The 15,799-nt window shown below is 38.4% G+C and overlaps 1 protein-coding gene across 1 annotated transcript in view; it reads right to left on the reverse strand.

Annotated features, from left to right (window-relative positions):
- The window catches only part of LOC140200763 (short transient receptor potential channel 6-like), a 121,557-nt gene that overhangs the window by 34,748 nt on the left and 71,010 nt on the right, over nucleotides 1-15,799 (reverse strand). The window contains exons 6-8 of the mRNA XM_072264363.1: nucleotides 13,028-13,258; nucleotides 8,724-8,988; nucleotides 2,421-2,616 (exon numbers count right to left, since the gene is read on the reverse strand). Coding sequence (XP_072120464.1) covers nucleotides 2,421-2,616; nucleotides 8,724-8,988; nucleotides 13,028-13,258 — 692 coding nt within the window. The remainder of the gene's footprint in view (nucleotides 1-2,420; nucleotides 2,617-8,723; nucleotides 8,989-13,027; nucleotides 13,259-15,799) is intronic.

Here is a 15,799-nt window from a genome sequence, read left to right on the forward strand (position 1 = left end):
TAGCAAGACCTTTGAGAAGATCCCACATGGGAAGCTGGCCCAGAAAGTTCAAGCAACACACACAAAATGATGAATGAACTCGGCCGGCCAGGCGACATCTATGGAAGAATACAGTTGACATTTCAGACTGAGACCCTTTGGCAGGATTGAAACGTTGGCTGTACTCTTTTCCACAGATGCTGCCTGGCCTGTTGAGTTCCTCCAGCATTTTGTGTGTGTTGCTTGGACTTCCAGCACCTGCAGATTTTCCCTTGTTCCAGAAAGTTCAATTATTTGCCATTCTGGATGAAGTATTAAATTGGATTCTACATTGGTTTAGCAGTAAAAGGCAGAAAGTGGAAGTAGATGTTTGCTCCTCGGACTAGAGGCCAGTGACTAGTGTGCCACAAGGAATGGTGCTGGGTCCATTGTTTCTTGTCATCTATATTAATGATTTGGATGATAATGTGGTAAACTGGATCAGCAAATCTGTGGAAGATACCAAACCTGGGGTGTAGTGGACAATGAGGAAGGCTATCAAAGCTTGCACTGGGATCTGGAACAGCTGGAAAAATGGGCTGAAAAATGACAGATGGAATTTAATGCAGACAAGTGTGAGATGCTGCACTTTGGAAGGACAAACTAGGAAAGGACTTACATAGTGAATAGTAGGGCATTGAGAAATGCAGGAGAACAAGGGGATCTGGAAATTCAGATCCATAATACACTAAAAGTGGCATCTCAGGTAGATAGAGTAATAAAGACAGCTTTCACCACCTTGACTTTCATAAATCAGAATATTGAATGCTGGAGTTGGGATGTCATGTTGAAGTTGTACAAGACATTGATGAGACCATATTTGGTGTATTGTGAGAAGTTCTGATCACCTACCTATAGGAAAGATATCAAAAATATTTAGAATCTCTGAATTACAGTCATTTTTGTAATGTACAGAACGGAGCAGCTGTATTCATACAGTAATTCCTGTAAGTAACCATGTCATGGTGGCCAGAAATTACTTTTTGTTCTGTCAATAGAGGGATGACTATTAGTCAGTACATTATGTATGACATCTCTTCTTCAAGTATTCCTTTAATCCTCCGAGACAGTAGAAGGAATCTCATTTGTTAGACAATATCTTTATCCATGTATTTTTACCAACTTTCATTAGGTTATTCAGGCTTATAGTCACAGATGTTGAACAGGAATTAGAAGCACAACCTACTGACTAGTAGGCTATCAAATGAACCGCAACTGACAGCATCGGTTAAGCATCGGCTCATTTGGTTGTAAAATACATTGAGACATGCTGAAGTTGCAAATGGTGGTGGACAAACACAAGTGTTTCTAATATTCAAGGCTATCAATCCTCAGAAAGGACAGCAATACGCAGCTAATACAGTAGAAAAGTGTTTAGTAAAGTTAAGTAGGCATGCAATCTGTATAGTTATCTAAGGAGCACCTAAAACCTAATAATGGTAAAATTATCACCATTATAGTGGAAAAATTGAAATGGGAAGCATGCAAAAAAATTGGATGACAATAACAGAAAAGGTTAATCTTCATTTAGATTAGTACAAGCAAATCAGCTCATTTTTTTAAAGTACATTCATGTTACATATTGGGGACAGTTTCTTGAAGTGATTCATCGTCAAACTAAAAAGCCACACTAAATTCAATGGTCAGTAACAGACCAAAAGTAATCAATAATCTAACCACAAGAAACCATTTCTCAAACTGATATGATGGAACTTGCTAAGGGCTCTACTCAGTGAAGGTAGTTGTAGAACAAGGAATTTAAATTCAGATAAACTTCAAAATATTATTTCAGAGCTATTAGAATCAAAATTCAAACTCGAATTGAAAAGTGGAAGCAAGCTTTGAAAGCAGAGTGCACTGCACATACGCCAAGTGCTCATTATCTGCTAAGTTAACATCTAGAGGTGAGTGTAGTTGAGAGTTCAGGGTTGAGAACCTTTGGGGTCAGGACTGTGAGAAATTTTGGAGCTTGAGACAGGATCAAGAGTGTGAAACCTGATTGCAGATGCAGCCAGTACTGGCATTGGGTTCAGGATTGAGAACACCAAGAGTCAGATGTGGGCGAGTAGATATACAACTGAAATAGAAACTTACACACTGAAATTTATAAACAAGCTCAAATGTTCTTGATAGCTTTGACCATGTATGTCGTTTAAACCCCAGAGTAATTGCCAGTAGCCTTAGTGGTATCCGTAACTTTTTGTGATCCATGGAAGTCTGTGCCCCTACTCCTGATGAATAATGTGGACTTTATGCACTTTTTCACATAGTTTTTAGAGGTTACAGAGGACAAGTTTACATGTCATATTTCAAATTTTCAGCACAGCAAACAACAGTGGACCATACATTTTTTAAAAACCATTCACAACATCATACACAGTAATTAAGAATTAAGAACTTACCTCAATTTCCTGAAATGAATTGTTAATCATCGCAATCAGCATATTTAGAAGCACAATGACCATTGTCACGTGGTAAACACCATACAAAACATAGCCAATGTTCTCAATAAATTTGTGATCATAATTGATGACCACTGACTTGACTTCTGATAATCCAAAAATAGCCCAAAATAGAGTTTTAAAGCTTTCTTCAACACTGCAAGAGAAATGATAAATATCATTTGATTCATTCAGCACATCAATTGAAAATAAACAATGTTTTAGTTCCTTATTAAATTTGATAAATGCTGCAGTGTAAACTCAAGATTATTTGGGTCAAATTTCTTCATTTTACCATAAGATCATAAGACTATAAGATATAGGGGCAGAATTAAGCCATTTGGCCCATCACTATTGTAGTCTTCTTTACTTCTCTTCTCTTCAGTGCTAGGGAGCCGGTCACTGTGGCTCCTGGTAGGTCAACCCCCTCAACAGTATCTAAAGTGGTATACTTATTATTGAGGGGAATGGCCACTAGGGTATCCTGCATTGGCTGCCCATTTCAGAGATCGTTGTGCAAAATGAATAGCCGACTGAAATAATATTTAGGAACAATGATCTTCACGTTTACAGCTGAAAAACTCCTGAAGCTGAACCTGAAAGTAACCTGTAACGGGCTCACAAGGCTGGGAGTTAAAAAGCCCAGGGAAAGTTCAGTAACCAACAATTTCCCCAGCAAACAGGATGCAGAAGGACATCAAAATCAGCATACTAACAAAATTTATGTGCTGAGCTTTCAGGGGAAATGCTATAGTCACAGTCAGTGAGATCAGTGCTATGCGTGCACATAATAAAGAACTTCAGTTCCCAGTGTGCAAAGTGGGTGGTTCACCAGAAACCAGAGGTGACGTGAGTGAACTAGGAGTGCAAGCTAAAGTGCGGATCTAGAAACTTGTGTCTAGAGTGTCTAAATAAAGATGTGTTGGTTTTTACCCACGCAAGTGTGTCATGGGTTCAGAAGTAGGCATGAGGTCTAAATATAAAGCGTAACTGAATACCGTGAGCGACTAAGAAAGAGATGCTAGGTTCCAATGGAGAAAAGCTGCTGGCAAGAGAGTACATTGTCATGAAGTTCACTAAGAAATTGAGGTGAGGGTCTAAAAATTCCCTCAGTGGATAACCTAAGTGCTCCACCAGCTCTGCAAGCTCACCGGCATCCTAAATGATAACTGGAAACGCTTCAAACAGTGATTCAATATTTATTTAGTGGTGAGTAGAGCAGGAGGCACAGAGGAATAAATTGAAAGCATCTATCTTTCTACATGTAATTGGCAAAGATGCTTTGGACATCCGTAACAGCTTTCAAATTGATGAGACAGCCTTGACTTTGAACACTCGATGGCAACATTTAAGAACTATTGTGTCCCAAGTAAAAAAATCATGCTTTAAGTCATTTTTCCTGTGACCAGAAACAAGGTGTTAGTTTTGACCAATACTTAGCTGACCTTCTCACACAGAACAAGTCCTGTCAGTTTGGAGATTTGAGAGACTTGCCAGTCAGAGACAAAATAGTTTGTGGAAACCCAGACAATGAGCTGAAAGAAAGCTTGCTCCGGGAAAAAGATTTGTCTTTGGAAAAGGCTGTGTAAATGTATAGGGCAGCGGAGACCACACGAGCACAAGCTAAGGAGCTGCACCGGCAGAAACAACAGTGCATGCTGTGAAAGCAAAGGGGAAGAGCACAAGGTGTTTCACAAAACAACAGCATAGCAAAGACGTAGCATAACACAGTAATGTAGCAAATGTGGAGGTGGACACATCCCAAAGAAGTGTCCTGCTTACGGAAAGTTCTGCAATAATTGTGGGAAAAGGAATCATTTCACAAAGTGCTGCAAAGCTACCAAGAGAGGTGTATAAGGTTGCTGAGAAAACGTAGGAAGTTTTTGTAGATTCTCCACAGGCTGGTGGTGCTGGTGAAACAGAATGGATTGTTCCAGCGACTGTGAATGAGACAATAATTCTATTCAAGCTTGACACCAGAGCCCAGGTGAATCTGTTATCCATGGATGATTACAAGACTCTCAAAGTAAAGAGCAAGGTTTACCCAGTGAAGTTGAAAGTGACAGGCTATTCTTGAGAGAACGTACCAGTAAAGGGGGGTGTATAGTGAATTTCAAGTACAAGGGACTTAAGTACAGCACTTAAAGGCACAGCTACTGATTGTTGGAAAGAGAGTACAGCCAATATTAGGTCTGACTGCAAAGAAAAGGCTCAACTTGGTGGAAAGAGTTTTTTGTAGTGGCTTCACACAACAGAGGTAACCAGGCAATACTCAAAAGTACACAGATGTCTTTGAGGGGCTCGGGTGCTTACCCAATGTTACTCAAAAAACTCGTAACAGCATCCATGAGAGCTCCAGAGAGGTTATGCAAGGGAAACACAAGAACTCCACCTTCCATAGACATCCATATCAGCTGCATCAGCATCGCATTCAGAATGCCAGTGATCATGATGAAGAAGTCGCCAGTCTTGTTTCCGCATCATGCAGCTGTGGTTCAAAATCTGCCTCCCATCGACTTCCAGTTAGAGATTGGAAATCAAAAATATCTCCAAAATTCTTCTCCAATTAAAGAGGAAAAATAAAAAGGAAGATGGGGAGACCACAATTCCCAAGATCAGAGCGACAATTCAACACAAACCAACAGGAGGAGTTGCTATCTATGATACACAGCCAACAGAAAGAACTCTGCAAGTTGAGACAGACTCAGTTAGAACTTATGCAAAGACTCACTGATCACATGAATGTAGTCCAAGGCTCCATTATGAGGCATGTGGAGAGAATTATGGCCACACAGCATGAACAATAACAGAGACTAACAGATAGGATTCTTGGCAATGATGTGAAAGAAATGAACATGTAGATCAGAGTTTTCAAAAGGACACTGGTATTAAGTGAAAGCAAGACATCTGTGGAAACAAATAGCAGTCCAAAAGGGATCATTAAGCCACCACAGACGGATTGAGAATGACTGAGTGAATGGGGAACTGTATTTACTCATTACAATTGAAGTTAATGTAAATGTGTTGAAAAGCTCATTACAATTGACATTAATGTAAATATCTTTGTTGGAAAGCATTGTTTCTTGCAGGTTTATGAGGACACAGTATTGTGTTTGTTATGCTTTAGAGGGGAAAGATGCATTATGTGTGTACATAATAAAGAACTGCAGTTCCCCCGTATGCATTGCAGGTGGTTCACCAGAAACCAGAGATGATATGGGTGTATTGGAAGCGTGTGCTAAAGTGTGGAGCTAGAAGCCCATTTCTAGAGTGTCTGAATAAAGATGTGTTAGCTTTTTACCCATGCCAAGTGTGTCTTTGTTAAAGAACAAAGATAACAGAAAGTACATTTCCTCAGTTCTATAATTGTTGCTCCATGTATTGTACTAACAAATTATTTCCATCAAGGCATGATCTAACTGTAGCTCAAGAGGATACAACTCAAACAATGATTGGTCTTTAACACCGGAAAATCAGTACAGCACCACAGTACAAAACAGCTTAATTCCATGTCCATCAATTTAATCACTGTACAATTACATTCTAAGATGATTAATCATGAAAACACCTTTTCAGCAATCTAAAGATGGTAGGAAAGACTGAGGATGAATGAAGTTTCTCTGCTTTAATCAACTGGCCTTTGTTTAAAGATGTCAAAAAATTAATGAGCCTACATTGAGGGCACAAAAGAGGAGCTGAGAGAATTAAGTGTTAGCCGCTAGACGTTGAACAGAGATGTTTTACTGCATTTGAGTACAACATATACTGTAGCAGGATTTCCTCCATCATAGTTAGGGTAATGGACGCTTTTGTCCAAATGCTGGCAGACCGTCTTCCCAAAATTCTGCACCAGTGTATGCTATGTGCACATGGGTAATGCCACAAATCTATCTCAATGGCACATTTATCTTGGCCAGCATCTAACACAGAACACCAACTCTATAAGTAACTGGAATGCCTTTTTGAAGCATCATCAATAAAACCTGCTGTTTAAAACATGGATCAAATTCACTCATCTTCTTGCTTCTGAGCCATTTAAAATTGTAAGTGTAAAGGAGTACATTGCTTCCCTTTCATCGTTATGTGAAGGTATTAATTCCCATTTCATGTTTCCTGGAAATACCTACAGACAGGCGAGTAGTTAATAAAAGCAGAAAAGAAATGTTTCTGTTCATCTCTGTTAACCCTTGAGAAGAAAGTGTGGGGCTGGAGCATGGTCACTTCTCTAAGGAGTTCCACAGCTGTGCACTGAAGGATGTGTATCAGAGTCAAGATGTAGAATCCCAGCACATCCATCGTTCCGCTGAACTTGTCACTGAACAGAGCTCTGCTGGACAGGGGAACTGAATACACATTACACCTAACTCTGCAGCTTTATCCCACAGAGAGCTCCAATCACTGGAATGAGGTCACTAACCACTTTATTAAAGTGAGACAGGGTAACCGTTATTTTAATTTACCTTATTGATTTTAATTAATTTATAAGACTCTGAAAAAGATTAAACTACATTTGTTCTTCACTCATTAATTATTACCTCTGAAATGTTTTAAATGCCTTCAATTATTAATGATCTTTGGCGGTAGTTAGCAATCTGAGACCACACTATCAAGCCCCCTTCACACGAGGGCTTTCTGGATAGGTGCTCCACATCTAGATACAGATCAGGTTGATGAAGGCAACCAGATAGTGTAATCACTGCATTAGGACTGTGAAGCAGTTCCAGTCTGATCTAGATCGATAAGCTGTTTCTTGATGCCTTACAGTCATTACTGTTAAATCAAAGACTCCGGGATTTTAATCAATGATAACAGAGAAGCCCATCTACTGTTCGAGGGTGGGATGTCAGTGACTTGGAATTGTACTTGTGCTTCCTCACCTCCTTTCACAGTTACAGCCCTCAAAAATGTTGTTGAGTGGCAACAATACGTAGTTGTTGAAATATACCACAAGCATTAATGGGGGAGGTAGGGAGTATGTAAGGTGACAGATGCAGTGGCAAGAAACCAGAATGTCTTGCTCTAGTTGATTTTGAGGGCAGATCCAATAAAGAAAATGGATAATATTCTATCACTCTCCGAACTTGAGTTTTGCCGATAGTGGGAAGGCACTTGGAAGGGATGAATTAAGTCTCAGCATTAAGTACCCAAACTCAGGTATTTTCTAGAAGTCTTGTTAATGGAATGACTGGTCTGGTTAAGTTTCTGATAAGTGAAATAGACCCAAGATGGTAGGAAGTTGATGCTAAACATCAAGGGGAAGTAGTACTCTGTTCTGTTGAATATGGTCACTGGCTATTGTTTGGCATAATGTATCAGACTTTCTTCAGGCAGGTTCCTTATTCTTCTCGTTCTAAGTGACTACCCTACCCTTGTATTTTATCTCCACTCCTTGTGCTCATGTACCAGGAAAGAGATTAATGGGGATGGTTAATTGGACAAGAGAATCATGGAGTGAGTGATCCCGGTGGAAAGCATAGAGTTGGGGGAGGTAAATATGTTTTTTTGATAGGATCATATTGAAGGTGGCAGACATTGTGCAGAATGATGTGTTGGATGAGGAGGCTCACATGGTGGTAGGTGAGGACATAGGAACGCTATCCCTGTTTAGGTGGTGGGAAGTCCTCCTTTCTCAAAGGACGGGGTTTCCCTTCGTTCACCATTGATGCTGCCCTTACCCACATCTCCTCCATTTCCTGGACATCCATGCTCATCCCATCTTCCCACCTGATACACATCTTCAACCCCAAAGCTAGAACCCAAGATAAATTTCTATACAACCACCAGTAGAAATATAACCAGTCATCTGTATAAATGTCAATATGCGATTGGCCATATTTTATAACCCAATTCCATAATTTAGCTATCTGTTCAAGTTATCATTGTAACATGGGCAACAAAAAAAGTCTAACTTAAAATGAAGTCCAAGTTATTAAAGTTTAAGGAAAGTTATTAAAGTTTATTACTTTAGTAGTCCACAGCAGTCATTTTCAAAGTTTATTTGGATAAAACTTCTTGAATTCTTTGGTATCAGTCAAGTCAATTCTTTTTTTTAAAACAACATTTAACTGAACTTACCTTATGTAAGTAATTAGGTCTGAACAGGAAATAAGTTAATAGATATACCAATTCAAGTCAATAAATCTGAGTGTAAACTAGGCAAGCTTTCAAGGATCTTTAATTAATTTAAAGGTATATGACAATCTTCTCCAAGATATCAAGGTGCAAGCAATTCATCAAAATAACTGAAGTTTGAGCAGTACTTACGTGGTAAATGCATTGTTTTTTTTTGCTCCAAGGTAGTGTGAGTAAAGATTAAACATTCCAATCATGAAGGCCACAAAAACCATGATGAATATGACCATGAATTTGAAAATGTCTTTCACAGTTCGTCCAAGTGATATTTGTAAAGGTCCAAAGCTTTCATTAGCTGGAAGGATGTATGCAATTCTGGAGAAGCTCATCACAACAGCTATTGCATACAAACCTTCCGAGATAAGTTGAGGATCAGACGGAAGCCACTTCATTCGAGCTGGAAGAAACATTTAAAAGACAGAGTCTTAGTTCTACCTCACTTTGATATAAAATATATTGGTTATAAATCTCAAAATCTTATGCTGTCTAAAATATTCAAATGCATCTTTTTTGGGGGAGGTTACTGGACTGTTTATTTTGAAGTTGCTGCATAGCACATAAACAAAGCAAATTTGTCTGGCTTGCTGAAGGCATGTTCAATTACTGGCAACTAAGATGGACATACTGTAAATCTGTTAATGGTTTGGCATTGTTGGTTCAACTGTGAAAAGCCAGTCAAGACAGCCATGGATTGGAAGCAATGGCCACAACACCACTACAGAGTGTTCTTGGTGAGGACAACACCAAACACAGAATCAGTACTGTTACACATGACTTTTTAAAAAATCTTTTTCATCTGTAGATCAGGTTTCTTTTGTAGGAGGAGAATACAATGTAAGAAAAGGGACAATTACCATTTGGAGGGAAGCCCAACACTTACAATTTATCGATCACCTCTGAGGAAGCTAATCCAGAAGCCAGAGTCAAAAAAAAAATCATGAAACGGGACTGAATGATAAGCATTTCTTTGTTGCCATTCCATTAAACCAGACATTAGATCATTTACCACAGCTTTGCAGCTTATCCCATTCAGTCTTTCCTTTTTGAAAAGTTTTATTGCATTCAATACCGTCATGCTTTCAAGCAGAGCTTTCAGATCATTACTCCTATACTTTGTCTAATTCATTGTCTCACTCACAAAGATCAAGTGCAATACCATCAACAAGAATTTTACCACACAGTGTGTTACATTGCAAAGTATGTTTGAAAGCACCAAAAGAGCCAAAATTGTAATGTTTTATTGTGTACCCTGGGGAAATAAACCATCATCATAACCAGGATCAAAGCAGATTGGCAGGTTAAAGCACTATTTACTCTAATCAATCTTTACAAACATCAATAAAGTTGCTACATAATTGCAACGGAGGGCAATAACATGGCTGAAGATACATCATCAAAGGAGTCCCAGTCAAGTGGTCAGGGTCAGTAGGTGTCCAAGGAAAACCACAAAGCTGGCCTGTATATTGGAAATTCTTGTCTATCTGATTTCAATGGAAATCGATGCTAAAAGAGTTCATCAGCTCAAAACCCTTATGCTTAATTATCTATGGGCAGCAAACCAGATGTTATCTTTGTCAGACTAAATGATATAGAGACCATTGGCACAGTAGTTCATAGGTTCATTGATGTCAATGGAGAGCAGTCTGTATCATGAGTGGCCATCTGCTATCACCATTTTGCACTCTTATCTGCAGTGAGTGTTACCCTCTTTGAAACTTTGCTGATTGGGCCAACTGTTTCTGGGAATAGTGCTTTTCTATGTTGTTGGCAATTACATTGTAAACCAGCTCATTAAAAGCAGCTTAACATCATATTGCATGTTACGGAAAGAGCCTTCCCTCCCTCCTTGTAGGGTCTTGATTAACCAGATGCTTTTTCACTTTGATGTAGTTTTTGATTCAAGACATTGAACTCTAGATGACTTTTCACTTATACTGCTTTCTATGGCCATTTACAATTTCGAAAACTTTGGTGTGAGAATGGAGTTTTGGCTGCTTCCAACACTGGAAGTTAGAAGCTGAAAAAAGAAAGTCTGGGAGGAGGAAGAGAAATATTTATGACTAGTGATCTATATATAAGTTGTTAGGGGCCTTACTGTGATTGTTGTCTTACTGTACCTACCCCATTAATATTTTGCACATGTATATTTTATGAATTCAATATTCCAAAAATAAATGATCATAAAGTTATAGACAAATCAATTCTCTGATTACTCTTAAACACCTCCATTTATTCTACATTTTATACCAATTTTGCTCCTTTAGGTCTTTCCCTTCATGCATCCAACCTTGGGCAGGACCATACCTGAATACAAAGGATTGAGAAGCAGTCTGGATTTTTAAAGTAAGGCAGTGCTGACAGGCAAGTGTTATTTGCCCTGTACTGTGTTCTGAATCACAGCAGAGTGTGCATGCACTAGTAAAGCAATAGTGTCTGCAGCTGAGCTTGAGGATATCTGCCCAGAAAGATCTAGCAACTTTTGCAATGGGTTCTGCTGCTTCTATGAAATCTGTTGTTGTCAGGCATTACATCAGTGATATTGCTGGCACCAGCAGATGCGATGTCATCAAGCTGGCTGAATAGCCAATCACATTAAAGGATTTTCACATATATTAAATCAGGAAGAACATTTTAATTAACTTTTTAATCTTCTTTACATGGACTACTAGATAAAGATTGCACCACTGTACACATGATCTGGATTTTCAAATATAACCTTAAGAATCTTAAAAGCAGTCTTAAAATGCCATATTTAAAAAGATTTATATTAATCAATCGCAATACATTCAGAAAAAATTGCTGTCAGATAGTTGGCCAAGTAATAAATAATTACAGAGCAAGTAACAAGCAATATATTTCCTGGCACAAATTTGTAAAATTATAACAGAACTTCAATGGATTCTCCTTGATTTAATTAGAAATGGTAGGTAAACACTGCAGCTTTGGAGTCACACAATCACTAACAGAAAATCAGAGATTTGTGTTCTAAGCCACACTAAGAAAGCACATATTCATTGACAATTCCACAGAGTAACAGTGGGAAACCATGATGGTTTGCTGTTTTAACTACAGCAAAATTCGGGGTATTCTAATATCTTAAATGATCTACAACTTTACAATGAGGAGAGGATGAACAGTGAATGCCCTGAAGGACAAACTGTTTCTGAAATAACACAGGTGTTACAGAACACCTGGTATATGAAGAACAAGCAGCAGATCCAAGCAAAAGAGGTGGAAAATAACTAGGCAAGTCTCAATTTGCATGTATATGCAAAAGTAATAATTTTGATGTCTCAGCCTACTTATGACCCATGCCTTCACAAAAAACACTCTGTACTCTAATAAAACTTCTTAACACTCAAGGCAGGCCATCAAGATTCAATATCAGCACATCTTTCACTTTTTATACCAGCAAAAACTCCTTTGCATTTCTTTGTGATTAAGTTACACATTCTATCATAGTTTGGAAAATACTTCTTTACTGACCTTATGAGAACAATAAACTTCTATAGCCACTGTAAACATGCTTGCAAATTCTCACTGGCAGACTTAGCCCTCTCCTTCCAGGCTGTTAGTGATTTTGTCTGCCCTGGCATCATCTCTAGAACGAGAACTATTTAACCCTTCTTTTCTCTACACTGGGCTTGCAGCCCCATCTCATCACTGTCTTAGTTCAATGTTTGACATCCTTTTTCCAAAGCAGTCTTGTCGTCCCTCTTCGGAGACCTTGCTCGACTCAATAATTTGGATTCTGCTGAGAATGGAATTTACTCCCTTTCCTCATCACCTGACTTCCTGTCTTCATAACTCCCATGCTTGTCACACCAGATTATTTAAGTAAGCTCATATTCAGTTTTCTGAAGATCAGGCTCCTTTGGCTTCAAAGCTTAGGGTCTGCTTTACTGCAGTTGCAGTGGGAACCCAGGAATTCTCACACCCAAGTATGAGTATGTTCCTAGCTTTGGATTAATTTCACATAATCTATATCTGCACAGAAGTCAGCCTTAGCTTCACAGAAATGGCAAACATTCATGTTAAGATTTCACATAACCAAATCAAGGTATTCAGGAAATATTCCTTAAAATTGCTTTTTAAGCCAATTTAGTACTCAAATAACAGAACTACTTTGCTGCAATGCTACATAAGCATGTTCACTCTGCATGTTAATTCTTAGTTTATTGTAGTAAATATTTTTAGTATCGGGTTTGTGAACTGACCTTATTCCGCCACCTGAAATCATAACATTGCATTCTAGAAAATTATTATATCCATATGTCTGGAAATTTGAATGAGTATTACAGAGTTCTATTCCTAAAGCAATATCAGTCTTCAGTTAGAAATATGTAATTAAACAATAAAGTGCGTGTTTCTCTGTAAAACCTGAATACAGATTAATTGGCATAACAAGGATTGGTGGGTGAAGCTATTAAACTGACCAAGAGTGTAGTACTGGATTTCTGTTGGAAGAGTCACATTAACTAAATCCATTTTAATTTTTTCATCCACAAAACTCTGTGCCTTGGAAGCATGCCAAAATGCCATAAATCGTGCAATGAAGGATGCTGCAAAGATGGCTAACATTCCAAAGTCTAATAAATTCCATAGTTCCAGCCAATATTCTCCTGGGCCTTGGGACCACATTGTTTTACATTCCGACCAGATCATCCCTGAGGGAAGGAAAAACAAAAAGGTTAACTCCGATCATTTAATCATTACAAAGTGTGTACTTGTAATAGATGATGGATATGCAGAATAATGGAATAAAGTTGGAGACTCATGGGCTTACTGGCTACTACAGCTGACATGTGATTTCAGGTTAACCAGCCACAAATATAATTTTGTGTTATATTTTTAAACTTTAATTATTTTTGATCATTTTCCACCTACAGTTAACTTGCTGAAGTTCATAAGTGAGATGTTATGTGGGTCATTGGAACAGATGAATGATACAATGCTATTTGGCAGAAACACTTCCTACTACACATCCAACATCCCTAAACTGAATGGACTCTCAGCAATACACTTCAATGGTGTCAGCATGATTCATTTTAGTCACAATTTAATTTCTTTACCTTCTTGCAAAAATAAAACTCTGCATGCACACCTTACTCCAAGTCTAGCAAAAAGCAACTGCAGGAGGAACTCAACGGGTTGGGCAGCACCTGTGGGAGGAATGGAAGTTCTCCACTATGAAGTCTCAACAAGGTACGTGACTTTGAAGAAACATTTTTCCAATTCCTATGTCTTCACCACCTCCCCCCCCACAAGATGTTGTTAGACCTGTTGTGTTCCTCCCACAGATTGTCTGTTGCTCCAGATTCCAGCATCTGAAAAATCTTCTGACTCCATCCTCCAACTCTAAATGGGCTAGTTTTAAGAGAACACATGTTAAAGAGAGGTGAAAGAGATAGTACTTGACTTTAGTCTTTCCATTTCTTAAGTAACTAACAAGTATTTTCTGCACCCAGTGGAATGCCAACAGTTCTTTCATCAACATTTCTGATGTTCCAGAAGGAAATCTAAAGGGAACTTCATGGAAGCCATTGCAGCCTATAAAGAACAAAGATTAGTTCATATAAAAACCTGGACAAGCCATAACTTTGTCAAGCTAAGTGTGATTCTCTGCAAAATCTTCAAAACTCTGGCCTCAATTTCATGGATACATCTGATACCGAGTTATGGAGCCTAGGGCTACTGGCAGTGATTTTGTTACAAGACCTCTCCTTGCCCTGCTGTTTACAAACTAAGATACTCAAACAAAATGATGGCTTGGCTAGTGATTAGCATAACATGCCATCTTGGCAAAAGAGGTGAAGAATGCACTACCAGCTGGTGCCTAGAGATTCACCAGAGGTCTAATTGAGAATTATCTTCCTTGCATTACAGACTACATGTCATCTTGATGGATAATACATCATTCAATAGTCTCCCCTGACAACAACCATCTGAATAGATTCAAATACTTCACAGCTGAGCATTTCCAAAGCTACCTTTTACTTACTACCAGTAGTTTGAAGAGGATTTTTGAATCAGTTTGAAAGAACTTCTGAAGTTTGCTTGTTTGTGCCAAAATTTGGCAGCCAAATGCCAGATGCTGTCGATACTTTCTTCGCAAGTTTTTCTCCAACAACCTTTTATAAGCCCAGATGCATTCAAAATCCCAGTCGTATCCTCACACAATCCATTCTATGATGCAATCTTCTCCACTGATGTTGACTATATTTTGAGCCTGTGTCCACTGGTTCAAAATTAGCCTTGCTGAATGATGAGAAAGGTATGAGTTCATTAAAGAAATGAAGCTTTGCCCCATCAGAGGGTACTCCACCTACTTAGTATTTAGTCTAGCAGTTTAGCAGAGTCCTGACAAAGGGTCTTGGCTCGAAACGTCGACTGTACCTCTTCCTAGAGATGCTGCCTGGCCTGCTGCATTCACCAGCAACTTTTATGTGTGTTGCTAGTACTTAGTTTAGTTCTAGTTGTGTTTTTCTTTAGTATTCACTGCTAAATCCAATGCATTAGGTTTAGGAATTCTTTATCTGGAACTCCATTACAAACACAAGAGGCAAATTTCCAGTAGGAAAGAAACGATAAAACTGTTTGGCAAGACCAGACGGATACAAAGAAATCTAGGTGTGACATTTAAATGTTCATGTTTCCCTGAGGTCTGACAATGCAACCTAATGCAAATATTGGTATAGAAAATGCATTCTTCCAGCAACAGGGGATCTAGAAAGAACAGAACTAAATAGAGGTTGAGAGGATAAAGGGTCATTACACTGACATCTAACACTATCCTTCCTGCAGCTAGTTTAGAAGTTAAATTTGATCACACAGTTATGGTCCCAATTTTCCTTTTCCATTAATAAACCATGGCTGTAAGTGCTAAAACAGGTACCTGCATTAAAAAAAATCAAATTCAGCACAATTTCTGTGGAACAGTATTTGTCCGTTTCACACACCCATATCTACTAAAGTTATTTAGTGTGCTGGGCAATTATAAAGGTTAGTTTATAAAGGGTAGGTAAGACAAATTTTGCACACATTATTACCTTTATATATTTAACTCATTAGCTATCAGATTGAAAATTTTGTTTGAAATTTCCAGCATCTACACTATTTTGCTTTTCAATTATTTTATGCTATTTATGTTTTCTAAACAATCTCATCTTTAATTGCTCATAGCAACTCAAAACAATCACAGAATCATG

Source organism: Mobula birostris, chromosome 7 (assembly GCF_030028105.1).
Source record: "Mobula birostris isolate sMobBir1 chromosome 7, sMobBir1.hap1, whole genome shotgun sequence".
NCBI lineage: Eukaryota > Metazoa > Chordata > Chondrichthyes > Myliobatiformes > Myliobatidae > Mobula > Mobula birostris.